This window comes from Anser anser (genome assembly GCF_964211835.1).
Source record: "Anser anser genome assembly, chromosome: 7".
Taxonomy (NCBI): Eukaryota; Metazoa; Chordata; class Aves; order Anseriformes; family Anatidae; genus Anser; species Anser anser.
Genome location: NC_139727.1, coordinates 13,764,006 through 13,787,550, shown reverse-complemented (window position 1 = coordinate 13,787,550; position 23,545 = coordinate 13,764,006). Strand labels below are relative to the sequence as shown.

At 38.4% G+C, this 23,545-nt stretch overlaps 1 protein-coding gene across 2 annotated transcripts in view; it reads right to left on the bottom strand.

Annotated features, from left to right (window-relative positions):
* The window catches only part of CABCOCO1 (ciliary associated calcium binding coiled-coil 1), a 101,231-nt gene extending 89,618 nt beyond the window's left edge, over window positions 1-11,613 (bottom strand). The window contains exons 1-2 of one of the 2 annotated variants that reach the window (XM_083845306.1): window positions 11,481-11,613; window positions 6,911-6,998 (exon numbers count right to left, since the gene is read on the bottom strand). In XM_083845306.1, coding sequence (XP_083701432.1) covers window positions 6,911-6,998; window positions 11,481-11,560 — 168 coding nt within the window. In that variant the 5' untranslated portion in view covers window positions 11,561-11,613. Of the gene's footprint in view, window positions 1-4,174; window positions 5,094-6,910; window positions 6,999-11,480 lie in introns of those variants that run through there. The other variant, XM_083845307.1, reaches the window with a different exon arrangement.
* Between the last annotated feature and the right edge of the window lie 11,932 nt (window positions 11,614-23,545).

Genomic DNA, 23,545 nt, shown 5'->3' with positions numbered 1-23,545 from the left:
GAAAAAGCTTGACCAAAAAGTCATTTTCTCCTGCCTACAGTATGTAGCTGGCTTACTACAGCATGAAGCTTTCTCACCTACCCAGTATTGACAGGCCCAGCACACTTAGTATGCTGATGCTAAGGTTCATCTCATTCTCGGAATTACAAATAGCAAGAAGGACCTCTAGGAAAAATTGCTGAAGCCTTAGTATATAGTGTTGTATTATAACAATATACAAGCTATGTAAGATAACAAAAAAATATTTAAAAATAACTCCAGGTGCTTTGCACTCGGTCTCCTATAATCTCTTTCAACACAATAAAAGATCCATTGGAATTAGAAGCACACTCTTTAACCAACTAAAGTTTGAAGTTTAAACTTAAGAGACACTCAAGCTATTGCAACTCAGTATTGCAGATAAAGCTCCATAATCTGCACGTCAAAATTCGACAGTTTACATGGCAAGGTGAAAGCCTACTTTAGAACACCATTTCATCACCTACTGTCTGTAACTTTATTCCCAGCAGCAAGCTCATCCTCTGCCCAAGTTTTATTTTTTATTTTTTACTGTTTTGATAAGGATGAATTTGTGGCACTGCTGTCCACAATAAGTGCAGGTATTAGATAATATGAAATACAGTTCAAAATGACTGATGAGTAACTATGGGAGAGAAAGCACGTAATTTAGAACATTAATTTTTAAAATTATAAATGGTTTTGTAATTTAAAAGGTACTGAAAGTCCATGAGCCCTCTACATGATCCTGTATTTGTGGAAAATTTCTGGTTGGGCAGAGCCCTGCTGAAAGTTTATCATTCTTTTGATAAAATACTTTTTTGTCTTTTGATTGCAGTCTTTAACCACCACTGAAAAATCAAAGGGAAGTTGTTTTTTGCATGTTCACTGCTGTCAGAGAATTTATCTTTCCTCTTACTGTTAACAACTGTAACTGACTGAGGTAATCCGAAGTGATTTAATTCTGGTAATACTATCCTCATGTGCTGTGGGGAAAAAAAAACCTCTACCAACATACACTGTAAAGCAATAGACTTAACCTATTTAAAAATAGACTACTACAAGGGAATTATTTGTTCCTTTATGTTTTATTTTCCTTCAAATAATTTGTAGCTATTCTGAATGCATAATGTGTTTCTGGCTATTCAGTATGTCACTCCAAATGCTTTGGGCACCCCTTGTCAACAGCATCCAATCGAAATACCAAATCAGATATTCTAAAACAAAAGAACAAGATCCTCCTTGAATCTCTCAGCCAATGTTTACAAATCACTGTGAAACAGAAAATAATAACAGAAGAGTGATAAATTGCAAGCTGCAAAAAGTTTTGCATTTGGGGTGGGGAAGAACTCTAAAACAAAAACAAAAAAGAAAAAAAAAATGGCTAGAAAAGATGCCCCACTGTCTGCAGTTTTAGTGAGGGACTTTCCAGAGTGGCAAAACCTTGAAACACAAAAATGGAAATTAGCACCACTGTTTCTGAAAGGAAATAAGCTTGTCCTTTTGGTTGAGACCTCTGCTCTGGCTGAAGATGCCACTTATTTGCACTTGTTTGAAAATGCAACAGCATGCTTTTGCAAAATCATGACTTTCAAAAGTATATTCACAAAGGAATGGCTTGCCAGTCCTCTCAAATTATAGCAAATACCTGAAGCGTAAGGAACCTGAGATACTCCTCACTCCATCAGGGAAATGAGACTGGACTAAACTCTGCTGCCACAGCTAGATAGTTTCCAGTACTGAACTAGTTCATTTAAAGCTGGCTCAGCTACCTCGCTCTGAGCAATACTGCTGACAGCAGTACAGATGTATCCTGAAACAGTGTCGCGTATCAGTTACAACTTTAATCAAAATGGGAATGAAAAAAAATAGCAACACAGGCTGTTATTTGTATTATTATATGAATTTTGTTATCAAGCTGTCAAATACTTCAGCAGAAGCAGAAAATCTTGAAGCTGTCTACCTAAATAGTTAAGGCAGAAACGGGGGGGGGGGGGGGGGGAAGCCCCACTTGTCTGCTCCCACAATAGGAAGTTAAAATCAATAGTTGTTATTTTTAGTCACAGTATTTCTTTTGTTGTTAAACACATAAGGAAATACACAAGAATAGCACACTGATTTCAATTACATTCAAAAGCAAAACATGCAGATATGCCAAATGCGAAAAATAAAACCTTTATGTGAGGAAAGCATTCAGAGGACCACGAGGACTATTATGAACAACAGAAGCTGATGGTATCCTCTTAATAACAAAATATATTTAAAAAAATACACACCATCCAAGCATCAAGACATATGGGTGACCAAATGTACCAAATGGCTTTAGACTTTACTCATGTTTTCACTGCTGCAGACTACTTAATAGAAAAAAAAAAAAAGTTTAAAAATAAAGCAGCAGTAAGACTTGCTAAGAACAGGATTCAGGTTTTGCGACATGCTTTCTGCTGAAAGTAACTACAAGTCTGAGCAATTATAAAAGTATTTTAATTTAAGAGGAATTTTTCTCAAGATTTAAGAGAAAATAAAGAGTGGCAGAATACCATGTTCTCTATGGCTTATATATTGAACATGCCAGCCTCAGCCAAAACTGGAGACTTATACAATAAAAAAAAAAAAAGTACAATTCCACAGGGTTTGCAATACAATTAAATCATAAGGGATAGTAGGAATTATCACTAAGGTAAGCTATCATGTATAAAACAAACTTCAATATGTAAGGAACAGAAAACACATGGAAAAAATCCTATAAAGAATCCTTTTATAAAGCCATGAAGTAATAAAGACAAAAATTTCAGTGCTACATTTCAAATAGACGTACAATATATTCTGACAGCCTGTCCTTTCCCATACAGTACACCTTGTGCCCTTTCACTAGGATCTGACTGACTGCATTACCCCCTTGTTACGCTCTTCCCAAGAACCGTAATATTTACCAATAATAACAGTAGTAAGAAGTATACTGTGAAAAATGCTTACATATATCTCATAAAGCATTAAAACATGTACTAATACATTTTACATAGAGGAGGATTTATTTAAGTAAACCTATTTTTTTGTACCCGTAATTGTTACGGTAGCTTTTTGCCAACAGATGCAAACCTACAGTGGCTGAAAGCAATTAACCACTTCAGCAACAGCCACAGTAACTTCTCTGCCATCTGAGACAACAAAGTTCCACCTCAAGAAAACGACCTCAAGGTTACTACAGCTTTATAGACAGACTCGAGAGAGAAACTTTGAGCTGAAGCAACACCTCATGTGTTCTTGGGAGGAATACCTTGTGTTCTCAGACTCCTGATACCAGGTGAGGTACCTGTGTCAGAAATCACACCTCCGCCAACTAAGTCAAAAACCGCAATAAATAATAATAATAATGCAGACAAAGATATGAAAAGGAGCAAATATTGAGGAGAATGATGTAAATTTAGATCTGTGGTAGCACTCTGGCTACCTAAGGAAACAAAGGGTGAGGAATACATCTTATGATGTTGCTGGAAGCAAGATGGGAGGGAAACCATGCCCCTTTGCATTAACAGCCAAAAATTCAGATCTCTCTAAAACCATGAAAAAGCCAATAGAGCCATACGCCTGAAAACAAGAGTCTGCAACTACTGGGACACACTGTTGGTATGAAAATACGTATTTTCAACAATTACAAACCCCAACAGAAGCTGCAGAGGAAGGGGGAGCCACCGCTGAGCTAGGCCAGGATGAGGACATGGAATGGCTGGCAGTGGTTTTCCCCAGGAAGGATGGGCCTACGGATTTCTGAAGCCCTCCACAAGTTTTGGAAGTCCTCTGTGGGTTTTCACAGCCCTCTGTGGGTTTTTGACAGGGGAGCTGCTCCACTGAGCAGGTGACTTTCTCTTCCCTACACGCTCTTTTGTGAAAAGGTCACGCAGGAATAAATCCTCACGCTGTTTTCCTTTGATCCTCAAAAAGGATTTTTAACACCCACCCTTTCTTTTTAAGTGTTCAGAAGCTTAATGAAGGCATTTAAAATAAAATTCAATTAAAAGAGCAAAGAACAGAAAAAGAAAACGTGAAGGAGGCAAGGCGAGGGAGGACCACTTGGGGAAGGGTGGGCTGCCCCACCTCAGCGCCTCGCACCCTGCCCGGCGGGCTAGAAGGCAACGGGAAGGCCCGGGGCGACGAGAGCCCCGGTGCGGCGCGGTACCTGTCCCGGCGGGCTGCCTGCCTCCGCCGCCGCCTCCGCCATGGTGCCCGGGCTCGGCGTCGCCGTCGCCCAGGGAACGGGGCGGGCCCCGAATCCCCTCCCGCGCGGCCCCAGCGCCTGTTCTCGCCCTGCCCGGCGCCATCTTAGGGCCTGCCGCGGGCCGCCGCGCGGGGCGAGGGCGTTGTTGCCGTCCGCGGGCTGCCGCCCCGCAGAGCTGCCGTGATGGCGGGGGGCCGGGAGCTGGCGGGACACACCAGCCAGAGGCCCGGCACCGTGCGGGACACCTGCTCTCCCCGCCCAGCCACCGCCGCCTCAAGGCGCCGCGTGGCTGGACTTCCTGAGGCAGGCGCTCAGGAACATCAGGCGGCGCGAAGCACCGCTGCCGTGCCTTTTCCAGTTTAGATCTTGCCATTTTCCTACTCCAGATAGTGCCCTGAACTACTGCACGGACCATCTGAATAAGTTACTTGGACAGTACCATGCAGTTGTCCTAGCAGCTATCCTAACATCACAACATCAGCTTTTTGAGACACCATGTTCAAACTAAATACCTCACTCAGAATGCCAATACACATTACTGTAGGTCAGATGGCAGCTGGTGTAAAGCAGCAGGCTTCTGCTGGACCGATGCAGGCATACAGATTTACTCCAGCTAAGGATCTGGACTTGTTTCAGAATAATTCACAAACTATAATAAGTGGGAAACGATTTAGGGACTGAACTATTTTTTTTTTTCATTAGGATTTACAGAGGAAAAACGCTTAGTATACATAAATTTTCCTCATTTCTCCTCTTTGTCCTATTCTTTTTCCTTTTTTAAACATGGATGACTAATAAAGCTAGGGTGAAGCATTTTCTCTGTTGGTTTGCTGTGGCATGCAGACTCATAGCAGCAGCAACAATTCAGAGTAATGGCACTTACCTGCAAGATCAGATAAAACACAAGCATTTGGTGGGTGAACAGTAACGAGAACAAAGAAAAAGCAAACTTACTTTGCAAAGTTTATTGATGTGCTGAGGGAGCTGCTAAGACAAAACAATTTCTTTGCACAGCCCCACATAAAGAAAGGACCTCATGGGATTTCTGCAGCTGTTTCAAAGTCTGCTACTGTTTCTGAGCAGTTTGCCACTTTCTGAAGGTTGTCATCACTGGTTTCTCACACCCTGTAAAATACCAAGCCCAGTACCTGTGTCATAAGAGACTAGAACCTGCCCATTCATTATCCACCATGACTCTGATGCAGTTTGAGATTCAACATGTACGCAACTCTTCCTTCTCAAACAGCCTGACCCGCACTGACACACGTACACCAATCACGCTTCCAAAAGAAGTCAGAAATCTGTTTGAATGCAGTTCAGAGAGCTGGATCCTGCAGTGTGTTCTAGAATTATTCATGGTATTTTAAAGAATTGCTTAGCTCTGTGCAGAGCCCACACTGTGAATTCCTACAATTTGTGCGCCGTGCTCTGTAGCTGACAGCAGTACAGCTGCAGTTACTTCCCTTTTTACTGTGTATATAAATCTAACCAAATAAGAACATTATTCAGAGCTGCAAGCACTGCACACAGTAAGGTGTAAAAACTGGGGAATTAAATGTGATGTTTGGATGCAATATAACATTGTATACATTCATTCTGATAATCTAGTCAGTAACAGATTTTGGACATAACCCGGCATTCCTCTGGTACTGAAAATACCTACTGACTTCCATCAACATTTTCCATGTAAAAGACATGAAGGCTCAAAGCCTTCAGGAGGAACCAACTCCATTTCTCTTATTTAGTATTAAAAGACCCAGCCCTGGACTGTATCCTTGCTTATGCAAAACGTGAACTGAGTAAGCTGATTGAAGCTGAGCACTGATTGAAACTCAGCCCATTATTTCCAGCAGTGAGCTACTAAACTTCCTACTTTAAAATTTAAATATTTAGATAGTATCACAAATCTTAGATATAGAAAATATCTAGGGGGGAAAAATAAAAATAAAAAAATAAAAAAAGACTAACAAAAAAGATTCAACAGCAGCATTAAACCATTCCTTCTAATTTCTGTTGGATCCTTCATGTTTACAAAAACCACATTTGTATATACATGTGAGTATTTAAGAAGGCTCATTTTCATTTCCTTCAAAAGCATGAGTTGTGAGTACAACAGAAGTAGTGGTCTTAAAAGTCTGGTCTAGACCTTTCCTACCATGGGCAACCATGGGTGACTTTGATTGCTAATGGTCACAAACACTCCAGGTCAGACAAGAAAACCTCCTTCTCTGTGTAGCTGTGTTAGATGAAAAGGTCTGTCCCTGAGAGTGCTCCAGCATGTATAATTTAAACAGTCCATATTTGAAAGTCTGGTCTTACACAGCATTACAAAATAAGTGTTATTCTATAATTATCTGAGGAGGAACCAGAGTTCAAGTTTCTGAGATTGTTTTGCCAAGGCTAGTATCACTTAGCACAGAGGGTATGTTTTCCTCCTCTTCCTTTTGTTTTTGGTTAATCCTCTTCCTTTTGTTTTTGGTTAATCCTTTTCAGCTCACAGTGCCTGGACAGCCTCTATCTCATTAGAGATAGCCATGTGGCCCACTTACACTCACCCTGTCTGGGGCTCAATAAAGATCTGGTTGCTCTTCCCAATTTTCGTCAGGTCACGGCTAATGATGCTGTGAAGCATGACATCTTCCTATAAATACTTTCTTCCTTAGTTTATCACTTCTTTTGGAGAGGGAGGAGACTTACATGCATCAGAGAAGTCCATGACAAAAGGGGAAAGGAGATCACAACTGCACACAGCTGCAGGGACTTGTCAGTGGTAGGCCACCTGCGACTGGGGAAAAAACAAACAAACAAACAAATAAATATAAAAATAAAAAAAAACAGCAACTGCAAGAGAGCTCTCCAAAATATTCCACCAAGTCCCCCAAAGTTCTCATTAACCAAGGTGATTCAGTTTTTGTTTTTTTTTTTTTTTTTTTTTACTTGTTGGCAGAAGTCCTTGGATTTCAGGAAAAGATGAAGTTTAAGCAGAATTCAGGAATGAATTTTCAGTAGCCTTATTTTAAAATGCAAAGTTCTTGTAAACTCCCAAGCCTATTCACGTGTCCTCCTATTGATAGAGATCTTATGAAAATGTTCAGTTGCAAACGTGTTTCGATTCACCTATAGGTAAGCATCACGAAGCATGGTAATTATATGTAGGCAAATTCAGGATGAAAAGCAAATGGAAATTCCTATTGGAGCTTTGCTTGTTACAACAACACCAGATGGACATATAGTTCTCCTTGCTGCCAACCCTCATGACAACAAATTGCTTGATTTCTTGCCCTGTGAGACAAGGATCAAAAATCCATGGGCATGCATGAAGATCTTGCACACGGTATTTGGGTTTGACTCCCTTAGTAACAAATGGATAATTTGTGAAAGCAACAGTACATTAGTGTTACATGGTTCTTAATAGTAAGTTGTGCATTATTGTACATAGGTGCATTAGCATAGCAATTAATCATCCTCTCCTGACTCCTTTATAACATTCATCACAGTTATTCTATCCAGGGAACAGTATTCCCTCTAGGTAATGTTCTTCTGTTTTACATATCATATATCTTCAGAAGAAAATTCAGGGCATGATTATGTACTAGAAAAAGAAGCACATAAATCCTAGGTTGTCAGAGAAACCTGTTTCCAAAACAAAAAGGTAATTTTGCCCTTTCTCAGACAATATCCAATTAATATAACTACCATAGCAACTACAAGAGGATACCTGCTTTGGTGTATCAGCAACAGGATGGACAGAATCCTGAGTTACTTAAGGGGAGAAAGTGCTTTGGGTTCACCATTCTTCAATACAATGTAGCTTCCTCAGAATCCCTCCCTCTCTATTTAATTAAAATGTAGGAAATATTTCCTTGTGATTTGATAGTGATTTTGAGAGACTCATAACATTAGTACTTGGCCCAGCAATAAGAAAGTGCAAGTTAAATTTAGCAAATCATAATTTTTCAATTATTCAAAACAATCCGCAGAGAAATGAGAGAAGTAAAACATGTATTCTATCAATGATTCCATTATCCTATAAAGAGAAGTGGCTCAATGAAGGATAAAAGCAAATATTAGATTGATTCTTTTCTTGATCTTAGCCAAAAGACTTCTATATCTAGTGCCAAGAAAATGAATTTAGGTTCATAGAAATCCTAGAAATTAGATAGAAAAGACTTAAAAGGACATGTAGCACATCTCCAGGGGACTTATACTTTTTCCTGCCAACAAGAACTTCAAGAAGAAATATGAATTTATTTAACCCAGTAGTTCAAGACAGTCCCTTACCATGTATTAAACTGTAGAAGTAATGTAAATGTGCATATAACATTGCAGTATGCTATCAATACAAGCTAAGAAAGCTTAGGATTTTCTCCAAGTACTTTTTAGTTTAAGAATCTAAACCATGAGAGGTGATGCATATGATAAAACAATATGGATAATTTAGAAGGTAACTATTTCAGACCATCTACCTCCTACATCACCAATTGCAAAAATAAAACCAAAATCTATCTAGATCTAAATGACTTCTCAGAGTCAGCATTCAGGCAAGACTAATATACTAAGAATTCCCAAATTCAAGGCTGACACAAAAAGAATGGCAATGACCAGTGAGTGACTCTAAGCCTCTCGTGACAGGAGTTGTCTTTCCAAGTCTTACACAGCCATGAGTAATCTGGCAACAATGAACAAGCAAATAATTTAACAGAAGCTTAATTCAGGCCTTTGGGTTTATTATGAGGTACATAGGAAAGCATCATTTCACCACCTAAATTCTTCAGGGGGACAAGCTGTTTAGTACATATCGTATCAATTAATGTAGTAAGAAAAATTACCTGAAGGAATACCCCTAATTAAACAACATATATTCCAATGGGAATCAGAGATACCAGTTAGGTAGAATGTTAAATATTCATATTATTTATGTGATAGATATAAATTATATAGAATTTAAAATATGGATAATATATATTGTTTTTATATAATATATATACACATATATATACATTCTTTGTTCAAGTGCTTTCAAAGCACTTTTTGATCTCAGATTCCCATTTTCTGTATGTCTTTTCTAAATTTATAAACTACCATTAATTTTGACAAGTTTGCAAGAACTGGAATATTAAAATCTATGCAAAAGACCAGACATTCGTCTTTTGGGCAAACTATCTTCAAATTTCATTTAGGTAGTCAAAACTTGACTTTTCAATGTGAACTATTGTTTTATTCTGTTGGCAGACCAAAGAAGATAGAGATGTACTACCGTGTAAAGTAAAAACCCAAAACTATTATTACATCTTAATAACACAGACTGGGAAAAAAATATAAATTCACTGATTCCGTTGTCCCTGCCCTTTTGCCCCCAAATGGGAACATCATTTCTTTCAGAGATTTCATATTTTACTTCTTTCATGTCTTTGTTGTGTAGCTCTATTGATTTTTTGCCACCTTCTCCATATGATGTTAACCAGCTTTTAGAATAACATATAACAATCTAGAGAAATAAGTGAAAAAATACATCCAGCTGAAATTACAGGCAGATTTTCAATATGGAAGCTATAATTACCCAAGACACAAGTTGGCTTTTATACGGGAGCATATGAAACCATCTTTTGAAAAAAACACCCCATGACTTTTACGCCAGCCTAAATCTGCGTGTAACTTTAAGCACGTCAGTATTTCCAGTTTAAACTGACTGTATTTTATGTTTGTGTTTTGTGAGCAATGTCCTTATTAGACTACACAAACAGCTTGCAAGATATCTTAGTATTCCTCTCCTTATATAATACGGACTAGCAAGCCTGAATTACTGGGATATATCATAATATTTAAGTGACGTCTTGGAGCAAGATCACAACTTCAGCAACAATACCTGGGGAGTCTGCATGGCAAGCGTACCTCCACTTTACAGAGTGGGGTTTATTCAAGACAGCAAAACTTGTCACTGTGAAGTCCAGCAAAAATCCTGTGTCCCTGCCACCAGAAACAAGTAGTAAAATTGGGGTAGATGGTGCATGTGTCTTCTCTTAGTGTACGTGGAATCTAGAGTACAAATCCCGGTGAGCAGATGAGCACACTCAGGAAGGAAGAATGTGTCCACATAGTCTCCTTAAATATTTAAGCATAAAGGTTATTCTGTGATCACTAGGCAATATGGTTAAAATTACAATGAAGCTGTTTGTTATTGCCCTTGCCCTTTTCTTCCCTGACTCACTTGATGTTATGGACTCTTCTTGGCAGAGTACATTAAAATAAAAGGGTATATAACTCAGTAATCAGTCCTGGGAGCACTTTCCATCCTGGATTCTGAATTTGAAATATCTGCTGTGCCAGCAGATGTTTATACAGAGCTGCAAGGAGGAGTTAATGTCCGTATTCACTCCAAAAAGATTATGTAGTTGCATGTAAAAAATGAACTTGGAGAGCTCTAGAGATTTAAAGTACATTACTCGTAAAAATAAAACTCATTGAGCAGAGGACCTGAGGCCAGCACATATATTTGTACTTTTAACTGCATATCAGCTCTGCTTGTGATGTCATGAGGAACATCCATGTTTGTTTTTTTCTAAAACTGGGGTCAAATGTTTCCAATAAGATCTCTATTAAAGTAATTTATTGATTTAGTTAAGGCAGAATCTAAAATTAGCCTCTCAGAGAATGGAAGTCTAATGAGTTAGTCTAACCCAGTCTAACCCATTCTTGAGTTCTTCAGTATCTTGGAGCTCTAAATTCAAAGGAAGACAAGGATGGCACTCAGCTCATACAGCCACTATTTCTCTCAGCTTGAGCACCCAGAAGTATCAACTCGGCTGATGCTTCCGACAGCAGAGCTATGAAGACCAATAGTGTATTTTGGTCCAGCGGGAGCAGAGTTACCCACATGCTTATCACAGGAAATTTAGAAGCAGAATGAAAGCCTCAGTGTACTGTTTAGAATTGTTCCTTGAACACAAGCTTATGCTTTTCTCATTTGCTTGAAGAGAAATTTGAAGAAAGATGATAGAAGTTAATGGAGTTTCATTACCGTAAAACATCATAAGTGAATCATCCTCCTTGTTTTAACATCTGTTAACAGTCTTCCCCTTTCTCACAACTGAAACATGACATCCTGCTCAAGTTTTAATGCTGTTTGGCATCCGTGCATATACTGCCAGGGTTATTCAGAACTATTTATATTAACAGCAAATATTATTTTTACTCTAAGGAAGGGAACATATCCTTATTGATATTCAGCAAGTGGTGCATTGTTGCAACCAAGATATAATTTACTCACTTGTCTGACAGGGTTACAGTACTCCATGCATTCTGTAGTTTCATCTGTGAAAAACTGAAATTTAATTCTTTTGTTGTCATTTCCCATAATTCTTTAAAAACAATCTGTGGCAAAAGAACAAAATAGCTCCAACAGAAACTGCTTCTGAGGATGGCATTTGAAAGGACATCAGTTACAGTTAGTGAATTAGACTAAGAAGTTTGTCGTATTCTTTACATGAGCTGTGAGTCAGACTTTGTATACAAGTGTTTCTTCCATTTGTGTACTTTGCAAAGGCCATGACTTCCTTTGTTCCTTGGGAACTCTGCAATAAAAGCATTTGTCTTCAGAAGCACAAAGCTTTTAAGACTGTATGACTAGTATTTCCAGTCTTCTCCTCAACCTTTCGTTTTGCTCAGAACCCAGCAATGCATCTGCCTGTTGTAATCCCCAGTCACGGCTCCCTGAACTCTGCATTGCAGCTACCTAAACAGGACAACAGCTCATCACATTACACCAAAGCCCAGAGGAATTCAGCCTACGCAAGGATGGCTGAACTGCACCATTATTTACATAATTAGCAATTAGAACTCGAATGCAGTAAAAATGTAAAGTCCCAAAAATGTAGGATCAGGGAGTGCTCTTTCAACTGTGGTTTCTTCCTCTACTCCTTCAGATATCAGTTCTGAAACTGCCTTTGATGAAAAAAGAGCAAGCTCCAAAAGCAGACTTGGCTTCAAAAGATGATTATAGTCTTTCCTACACATAGCTGACTTAGTTTTATCTCCTGGACCTATCAAGCGCTGTCTGATGTTTCTTCTACCTCCTCCTTTTATGCTATCATACGGATCATACATTAGTTTTTGGTTACTGCCTTTTCCATGGTATCCAAGCCAACAAAGACATTACTCTTGATAAATGACTATTTAAATTTTAACTGCCTCTGCTGTGTTTTAAAGTGTAAACTGTAACTAGATGTTTTATGTACATATACAAAGAATATTTTTCCTCACAGCCACAGTGAAAAAATATTTTTGAAAATATAGGGAAATTGAATGCAATCCAAATAAAACATTTTTTAAGTAGAGCTCAGCTCTGTAAATTTTCAATGCCAAATAAGAACTTCTAAAGAAATCAGAGCCTGCAAATAGGGGATTATATGGGAAGCCATTTTTCCAGTCTTACCTACACATATTGCTACTATGCGTGAATTCATTTCTACTTGCGCAATAATGGTAAAATAATCATAATTATTTATGCATCAGTCCAGAAAAATTCTCCATATGATTTCATCTGGTGTTAATAAAATGTAAATCATTACACTAAGTTGGTAATATTTGGCTGGTCATGGAAAAAAAAAAAAAAGGAATCAATCTTCTTTTTCTCCACCCCATATAATTAAAAAAAAATCCATAAACCAGTTTTTATCCAAGCATTCATCAGAGTATGCATTGTTAACAGGTGTTGTGTATTTCATTTCCCATGCACGCAGTGTTGGAATGTAAAACTGTAATACTGCTCCTAGGAACAAGTAGCGTAATTAAAATTCTTTGCGAGTTTGATTTCCTGGGTATTTTCTTCCTTTAAAATAACTACATTGTAAACAAGAGCCAATTTTTTAGATTTGATCTATGGGTTGTACAGCTTATACTTCAGGTTCAAAATGGTGATTTAGACAATAATGCATAACAGCTGAATAGATATTTATAATAGCACAGCACCTGCGGCAGATTGTCAGCTGGAAAAGCAAATCTAAATGCTTTCAAATTCTCTTGTGTATTATAATAGGAGTAGTAGTGGCCACTATAGATACAATAGTTAGGCATGTAATGTAACTTTTGTTTCTGATTGCTTGCCATTTTCTCAATTTTATTCCTTTAAGACTGAAAATGTTCATACGTAATGTCAGTCCATATGCATTTTGAAAAGCTCAGGCACAATTTAGCTTTTTGCTAATTATGGGTGTGTGTCAATGAAATTAAATATTAAATAGAAAATCAAACTCTTTTCTCATAATTTCAAGATTTCCTGCATTTCCTGGACTTTTCTACATGCATAATTAAAACAACTTGGGATTTTTTTTCATCTTGATAAATGCTGCTGATTTCTCTGGAAAAAGTGGATCACAAATTTGAAAACCATGAAGACATTTTTCGCACCTCAGTATAGAGTTGAGTTTTCCTATGAGCCCGTTAGCAGCAGCTCCCATTTAAAATTCTGAAATTTTTCATATGCAGTTTCATTTTAGAGCTGGTTCCCTCACGGATTCAAAAGAGCATTGATAATTTGTACGATGATGCAATAATTCTTCAGTGATCTGAAACACAAGTTAATAAGAAATGTAACAGCTTGTTGTGACAGATCTGGGACCATAAAAAAACAGTCACTGTGCTGATGTAACCCCTACCCACAACTTAAAATCCGCTTAGATGTGCACCCTCCATCAGTGTTCAGATTTCCACAGACGGAACAACTTGTATGTGACTGTACAAAAACAATTCCCAATATGCAAACACTCTAAACCCATTAGATTTGTTAAGGCAAGACAGAGTTTTATTTTATCTTGTCCATTAAAACACTTATAAAAGTACTTATTTACTTTCTGAGTGTTACAAGGCGTAAGGTTGGCAGCGTACTTTGAGATCTTCAATTACAACTGCCTGACAGGCAGTGTAAATACAATGGTACACTTTTATCTGAACAAGCAAAGGCATTTTAGCTTCTAGTAACACTGAAAACATAAGCAGAAGTAGAATTGTTCTCCAGATGAAAGGGAAAATAGTTTTCAAGGAGCTAATTGCTTTAGAGTAGAAATAGCAACAACAGAAAAAGAGAAATGACTGGCCTTTGATAAAGGTAACTGTAAGGAAGGCTAGAAGCAATCCACTTGCTCTGGAGTGATAGGGTGATGTCATTGCCAATTAGCATTAGTACTTCCTTTTATAACATCCATCTATTCGATGCATGACCTAATGTAGCGTACAGCTACAGAATCATCTTTGGAGTACTTCCACTGGAGCCAAGGGAGTTACTCCAAGAATTAGCTTGGCCGGTGAGGTAGCTCATGTGTGATAGAAATACTTGCAAAAAAAACTTAGTCGGAAAAGAGTAAGAGAGATTCATTCTTGCCATAAATCTTCTTGGCTTTGTGCTAATGTTATTTATCCACTTGAGATAGGGAGCACGTTATATAATGTATGAATACTGTGTAATACGGGATAGTGGCTTTGTAATGTAAACTGTCCATTTGTAATGCAAAGCAACTTATTTTCATCTGCTAGATCATTACTGCAAATTTTTCTCCTGGGTTTTGACATGTTATAAATCTTGGTGAAGTCAGCATTTGTTCTCTTCATCCTTTATTTCCGTTTGATTCACTCTACTTAAAATGCATATATAAATGCACCGTAAGGCTACTGAGCTTTATGTGATTTCAGCAGGACGATGTTTCCACTGCTAGGAACCAACTGATACCCCCTGCATGTTTCAGCTTCCCAGTCTAGCTGGGGAAGGCTCCGATTCTCCCCAAGGATCTATCACTCTACGGTGGCTGTACCACCATGAGACTCTAAGGTTTGAAATGGGTTGAAGCACAGTCTGAATAAGCCAAGAGGTACTGTGGCTGTGGCACAGTGGCCCTACAGCCACCCACTAGCAGGGTGCCAGAGTACAAATTGTAACAGCTGCTCCAGTATCCCCCTCCCTAGCAGTAACCAAAGTCCCTCTAGAGTGGCGTGAGCTTCCCAAGCACGCTGGCAGTGATACAGGATAAAGCAGCTTCAGGCCACTTGGAGGATAGCTGACTCAGGGTCTGACTCACCTCCCATTCAGCCTCCCTTCCTTCAGTTGCACAAGCACTTCTTGGCGTTGCTCTTGTAAACGTAACATTAAATGATTGCTAGCAGTACATTCAGCTTCTTGCCAGCTAATGACACCAAACCAAATGTGACCATTTCCACCAACTCAAACAAATTGCCATGTGGTAAGGTTGTAGACACAGGTTCCTCTGGATTTATACTGTATGGTCATAATACTTGTTTCACACACTCTCCATTTTGCCCGTAAAAAAAGGTTAAAGGTTGGACTAGATGATCTTAGAGGTCTTTTCCAACCTGAACAATTCTTTGAGTCTATAGAAAAGGTGGAATGACAGCAGCAACAGGCTGCTTCTCACTCTGGAATGACTTCAGGTTTGGTGAGAATACTTGGGCTTATTAACCCTTTGCCTACAATGCCTGTACAGTACAGAAGGATGTACTCATCTAACTGCTGCCTTGATTCCCTCCCTAGAAGAACAATTCTACACCAAGGGGGTAGCTTTGCATTCCAGCACCAAGATTATTTGCACACTGTATATTATTCCAGCCACCTCATATGATAACATTAAAAGAAATAAATACGGTTGTAGAGCACCTGTACTATTCTACTTCCCACTCAGGATCTGCAAACACAGACAGAAAAGCCCCCTGCCAATTCTTCCACACTAGCATGTTTTCTCCACTGTTTGCTTTATGTAGGTATTACTGCAGACTCCATCAGCAAACATTCAAACCCAGGTACAGGAGAGCATAAGCTTGCTGCTGTAACTGCCCCTACAAACAACTTTGTTGCATATAATCACAAGGTCCTGTGAAGTCTGTGTCCGATGTCTCATCTTCATCCGCAGATCTCATGTCATAATTTCACTGAATATTCAAAGCTGAACCTACTAGCACCTCAAGACAGATGAGCATCATTTGAGCTTCTCTGGAGTCAAAAAAAAAAAAAAAAAAGTCCAATATACACACAGGTTGGTTAAGGCAGAATGATCTTAAAAATGAAAATAAGGACATTAATTTCCAAGTCTTAATTCTGCCTCCCACTCATTTTTGTGGTTTTGGTCAAGCCAAAATTCATTTCCTGGGAGGTATTTACTAGATTTAATAATCTCTACTCTGTTGGAAGCCTGGAAAAATTAAGATTCAGCTGACATTCACTTATCACTAATGAGGATTTCCTGGATATCTTACACAAGAAATATGGAAAAATAATGCAGTTTCATCCTGTCTTTAGGAATGGGCTCTGGAGGTCTGTCCCTTTGCATCTTCCCCCTCACTTTGGTAGGCAGAAAATGCCTTTCTTTCTTTCATTGGGGCAGGTTGCCCAGGGAAGTGGTGGAGTAACCATCCCTGAAGGTGTTTAAGGAAAGGGTAGATGCGGTACTTAGGGACGTGGTTCAGTGGACAATATTGGTGGTAGGTGGACAGTTGGACTAGATTACCTTAGAGGTCTTTTCTAACCTTAATGATTCTATGATTCTTCTGCCACATCTATTAGAAAGGTTTGACAAATGATGAGCCTGTACCATCTTGTATTTACATCAAAGTGGCAGAATCATATTGACTTGTTAGTCCATACCACTTGTGGGTAGTCACTCCACCATTGATTACTCTATCTTATTTGATCATTTTGAACTTAACAACATCTGACAACATCTTGACACCAGATATTCCTAAAGCCTCACTCATTTTATGTAGATAAAAGCAATATGAGCCCATAGGTAATATTTGACTATTGGAGATAGTTTATTAATGGTAATCTATCACATTTCAAATTCTTTAGCAACAGGCAGAGTAGCTCTTAAAAGATGCAATAATTATAAGGCTAAGTAATTCCTTTATATTTCTTTTAATAACATATACTTTAAAGTGCCCTCTGGGAGCAAAAAGATGTTTGCAGAGATAAAGCTGTAGGGAGTAATACATTCATGCCAACACGTGTAGCTGAACCACCAATTTTGCTTTATTAATTTAGTTGCTGGATTTGTTCCTGATATCTACAGCTGTATTATCCCCTCGTAGAGGTGGATGAGTGGGCGGAATGAGGTTGATTACAATTGATTTACTAACCAGAAAGTAATTTTTTCCATTGTTTGTTCAGCACATTACTAAACATGTGGCTTAATTACAGTTGCCTTGTGTTCTTTTCAGTCTGGTATTGCTTATTTTACTGAGACACTGATTTATGCAAAATATTAATTGAAATAGAAAACAGACTTACTGTGAGAGCTGACATCCATGAAAACATTAGTTACTCATATTTTGCACCGAGTTTATTGCACTTCTCTGGGGAATCAGTGTTTACAGCTGAATTTGGAACAGCATGGGCTCCCTCCTCCCAGAAACAGTGGTAGTGCATGCACTGAATCCTGGAGAGCAGGTCAGATGTACTTTCCTTTTCCTAACAGCTGCAAAAGGAAATCCTAAAAGTTCTACATTCAAAGTCTCAAAAGTATGCTGAGGTTGCTGTTCCTTTTCAGTGTGATTGCAAAAATTGTATGCAACTGTCTGATTAAATGTAATTCAACTTTATATAGCTATAAATAAGCTACTATGCTGTTGTAATGTGTTTCCAGGCCATTAATACAAGAAAGATTCATCGATTCTTCTAATAGGTTAGATAACCAAAAACAAAACAAAACAAACAAATAAAAATCAAGCAACTATATGTTGAGAGTTCTTGTTTCTTTTTCAGAGTCATTTCTTCAATTTGTCTCTTTGGAATGAATAATTCACTAAATAGAAAATAATGTTCTGTCATAGAACTAATAACTCTATATATCCAGGAGGAATGTTTTTATCTCATTTCCTCTTCAGGATTTTAATGCAATCTATTGAATTTCACTGCCTCTTTTTCATAAACCAAATCTAATATACAATGAACTTTATAAACAGATAGTTGGAATGCAAAATTAAATGATTTTGCAGAGACACACATAAAATCCTTCCAAATATTTTTTAGGAGAGAGTATGAGAATTTTGTAACATTCACTACCCATTAATAGGTTTCAAATATCCACTGTAAAATGATCCAAATATTTCATGGATAACAGCCTCTGCAGCTTAATATTTTAAGTTAAACACACACACACAGCTAATGCACATATCTCTACACTGCAGTACAGAGATAGTTGTAAAAACCAAGGCTATACAATGAGTGGAAAGCAGGAGTGAGCCACAATATCAAAACCAGCAGAAATAGCAGAGAAAGAGAATAAGCTACGAGGGTTTGTATACCACCACCCTGTCAAGAGTAAGAAACATAAAGCAAATCCAAAAGTGAATTTAAAGTCTGGAATATGAGGAGGTGGGGTCTAGGTACGCAATTTCCCAATGGTGTCATTTGGCAACCCAAATGTGTGCACACTGAAGTACAACCCTGCAGGGGTGTTGCTGCCTCCTGGATTCCCCTCTGCCTGGCCTAGGCTCCACTGAGAAACAGTTTTAAACACAGAGAGTAAGTTTGAAAAATCAACAGACTTCCTAATACGGAACAGAATACTAGATGTTGTTCTGATGCCATAAAGTAGTGTTAAAATGGATGTATTACTTTTTTGTCTTAATTTAACCTCCACAGGTTTTCAAGGATTCAGAAACAGGAGGAAATACATCTAGACTCAAAGCAGAAAAAGAGGAGGGAGAAGACAGGGAGGAGAATTGCTCAGGATTCTGAAGTAACTTTTTTTACCTTTAGTAACAGAGAAGAACAAGATGATATCATATGGTTGCTGGACATTAACAGAAAAGAGGGAAGGAAGAACTTGGGAGAAAGGCAGGAGCATCATGGAAGATCTGGTTATCCTGTGCTCCAAAGTTAGCTAGAATAGAAAATAACCATGGTGAGTACAAGGTACAACAGAACATGTGGTTACTTCTAAATGGCAACCACTCCGCACACTGTTTTGCTTCTGCTTCCTTTCACTCCCCAGATATCATGGAAACAAACCAGAGACAATTGTTTCAAACCCTAAATGCTTTCAGTGGCAATTTCAGGAAGCATAACATACCTGATCCCTGCACTAGTACCTGTAGATGGGCACTGTGCAGGTTGTAGTGTGAGGCAGGTTCCCGTTAGCACCAAAAAGAGCTCACCACTCAGTGCTGTACCCTGGGAAGGGAGGGAAAAAAAGGGCATAAAGTTGCAGAGCTCCCCAAGTGAGCTCAGAACAGATGCCAGGCGCAGGGGGACAAGGCACCAGGTCTCCAAACACTGCATCTCCTCCCTGAGAAAGTCCTAAGCCAAAGAGGTAAACCTGAGCAATTCCCAGTCAGGATCCAATGAACTTAATGGACAACTAGCAGCACTGACAAGCAGGATATGATTTTGTAAACCTTTGCGGACTATTTCCAAAAAACCCTCCAGCTATTAGAGACTACCCCATATCAATGTCTTGCATCCTCCAAAGGTTTGTAGCAGCCTATTAAATTTAGTCCTAGTATGGTACACCCCAAAACCTTTCCTCCTCTTGGAATGAAATTGCAGCATGAGGTGAGATGTGACCCGGTGATACAACATGCATAATGACAATTTTACAGAATGCAATTACAGGAGAAAAAATCCAAATCCATCACAGTCACCCTCACATATTAGCTTGGAAACCTGAACCAAGAGGAGAAAGATAAGCTAACAGAGAAAAAAAAAAGAAATAAACAACTCCAAAATGAATTGTTAATTCAAGATCGCAATATAATCTGTATAAAATATTTAAACTGTTTTCTATTTATTCCTGAACCTATAGTGATTAAAATGCAGCCATAATACATTGTGTTGTTCTTTTTTTAATCACAAATGCAATTTTAAGCAAGTAGACAAACTCTAGGAAATTAAAGTGAATATTTATGTCCATATAAACTTCTTAATGGCAACATTCTTGCTGTGAGCACAGCAGCTGAAGAGGGTGGATTAAATTATTTTGGCCAGATCCTGTTACTATTGTTTTCACTGGCAAAATTCCCGCTGACTTAATGGGAGCTGGATTAGATCCTGACTTGAATAAAGTCCAATTCTCAGATGCATATATAACATAATCACTGATATTTCATGCATATACTCTAGTTTTCATATCTGTTTTCCCTCACTGAGTTTTACTAATACTCCGAAAGCACTAATCAGGTAAATTACACACCAGCGATTAAAAGTGTACGGTCCCGTGTTTCCAAAAACTGGGAAAAATGCTTGTGTTTTACTCATATTTGGATTCAGAACCCACAGCCTGAGTGATATCCAGTCTCTTGAGTACTGAGCTTCAAATCTCGGTACATTTAGTTCCTCCTCCTGCAGGCTTTGCAATGCATATGAACAACATTTATTTGAAAGGCTAGGGAATTACAATGCATTTGGCAGTCAGCAAATGCAGTTGGGATGACGTTCTCTATTTACAATTTCCATCATTCAGGAATATTTAGAGGATCCTGAATAAGTTAGAAAGCTCCTATGCTTCATTCCTTCCATCTTGAATGATGATTTGGTACAGAAGAGAACAAGAGGACAAGACTATTCTCCTAGTCTCCAGAAATTTTAAGAGGACACATTAATGTGATAAGGACACTGCTTCATCAAAGGCTTTACGTTAGAAGTAATAATTCTGACATTGCCCTAGACAATGTGATTTGATGGCTGTAGCTCCTCAGGCAGATACTGCGTTATGTGGCTCTTCCTGCTGAAGGACAGCCACTGATTGTCACACTGGCAGTTCCAGTTCAGAGGGACCTTGACCTGGCACATACATCTGAATTTGTTGTTCTCAGCAAACCACCCATAAACATCACTAAGTGTGTGCTCTGTTACAATTTGCATGTACCAGACATGAAGTCTGACCCCTAATTATCTGACTTCAGATGTACACACAGCCCTCTGAGGGTTGGACAAAGGCTTGTCATTCCTTAAGTACTCAGAGAGAAAAGCCCTGGCAGACGGCTCAGTCAGAACAAAGTTCAAGCTGTCCTTTAAGATATCTTGTTCCTAGAAAAAACACAGGCTAAAGTTGGGAGCTTGGGAGGTTCCCAGGACAACCAGAACTAATGGGAATTAGCAAGCATGTACTTCGTATGCTTCGAATCAGGCTCTGGTTTTGCAAAACCAAAGGGGAGTGGGTTTTCTGAACAAGTTCTCCAACATTGCGAAGCTTTATCTGTGGTTCCTTATAGCCCTCTTTGTTTCAGTTTGGGAAAGAAATGTTACTCTAAAATGACAGCGTAATTTCCTATGCAGAGGCTGTTTCTCAGTATGACTCATCTATGTATTGTATTCCAAAATGTACATATGAATCATAGATAACTGATAGAAGAATACGAATGAGTCTATTCAATTTTTTATTATTATTATTTTTTGAAACAGAGCAACTCCTTTTCTTCCTGACTGCAAAACTTACTGGAAATAAATTGGATCAAATCCAATTGAGACATTTTTGCATTATAGAAAGCCACAGGGTTTTTGTTGCTGTTGTTTTGTCAGGGAGTGTGAACATGGGGGCAGCTGTTAGTTAAGCTTTTTTTGTTTCTTTTACTTTGCAGTAAGCTTACAGCTGAAGCTTTATGGCAAATGTCATTAATAGCAATATAATTAGCATTTTTGTTGTTTTAAATATAATAAAAAGCATAAAAAGAAGATAGTTGTTGCTTATTATTGGTGTCGGAGTAATGTGTTATAGGTGAGAATTTAAATACAGTAATTCCAGGGTTAACACCAGCATCTAATGAGTATGCATTTGAAAAATTCACTCCAGACCTATTTTTAAAGAAAATAATATGTTGTAGCAGTTAGCATAAGCTAGGCAGAGTAGACTATAATATTAGCAAAAGTAGGTGACTTTTACTCAACTCTACAGCATAAGGGAGTGATTTAATTATAAGAATAGGGAAGTGGGGAATAATAAGAATAGTGGGGAACCTTTGAGAGGAGCAGAGTGTAAGCACCAGCCACCTTCCAGGCACTGAGTGCAAGAAAGAGCCAGTCAAGAATCAGATATTCTCTACCTGATCCTGTTGCTGATGGTGTCCGGAGTCCCTCAAGGACACCAGGGGACGCATGGCCCTGCAGCAGGTCTTGGAATCACCTGAGAGGAAGGGGATGCTTAAAAAAAAAAAAAAAAAGAAAAAGGACACATGGTGTGGCTGGAAAGATTAAACTAATTTGTGAACTTCTCTTCTGGACTATGCCACCTCCCCATCAGAACAAGGAAGATGTGCAATTCTGAAAAATGCATATATCTGTGATCAAAGTGTTTTGGTATCCACATCCATTTAGTCCCTGCACTAAAAGTTTTTGCTCTTAAACTGCGACGCATATTAGGACTGCTCTGAACTTTAAGGAGTACAAGAACCAAACCTGTGGGTCTAATGAAAACTGACAGATTAACAACATCAGATACAGAAACAAAGACCTCCTGATTTACTGTGTTGAAATTTTACCACAGTTTTATCTTGTCTCAGAGTTTTTGTCCATTACAGAAACCCAAATTAAAGCATATAGGTTTCTTGACTTTTTTTTCCTGTATACTATGGCTTTTCCTATTTTAAGACCATAAAACTGATTCAGAGAAAAAGAGACTATTATGCCTGGCATAATGACCAAAACTCAAAATACCTTTCCCTAGAGTCCCTTGGGCAACTGGACATTTATTCCTTTGATAAATTAAACTGACAATGTCAGCTTAATATTCTCCCATAAAGAGATTAGGATAGCTTGTATTTAACTGTATTTTGAGATTCAGTACACATCTACCTGTCCATACCTCTGCTTTCTGGAAGCACAACTGCTAGGTCTGATTCCTTAGAAGTAGAGGTAGGTTATAAGGTAACTGCCAAAGGAAGAAAACAGAAAAATGCAATGCTAGCTCTACTATTAACTTTATGCTTTTTGAGACATTATGTCCTGAAGTGAAAAATAAAATGTAAGCTTCACAAATCTCAAAATCTATAATTAAGAACAACACCTGACAAGATTATTTTTTCCGGCTGACAAATAAATGTCACTTTTAAAGAAATCTTCCACAGAGAGTGATAAAAACAAGCAAAGGGGCAAAAATTGTTCTGTCTTCATTGGTAGAAAACATGGAGGGGTTTTTGATAAGTACTTACAATGACTGCACTGTTGACTTGGCATATACATCAAAAGACTGACAGACTTGATTCATGTTTCTGTGCAATACAAACAATGACATGGGAGCCAGATCTGAGCAGCTCTCAGCAAGTAATTGAAGGTAGCACAAACAGATCCTAAGGAACAAGCGGTGCACAGTTCTGCTGTTAATAAAAAGAATAGCCAGC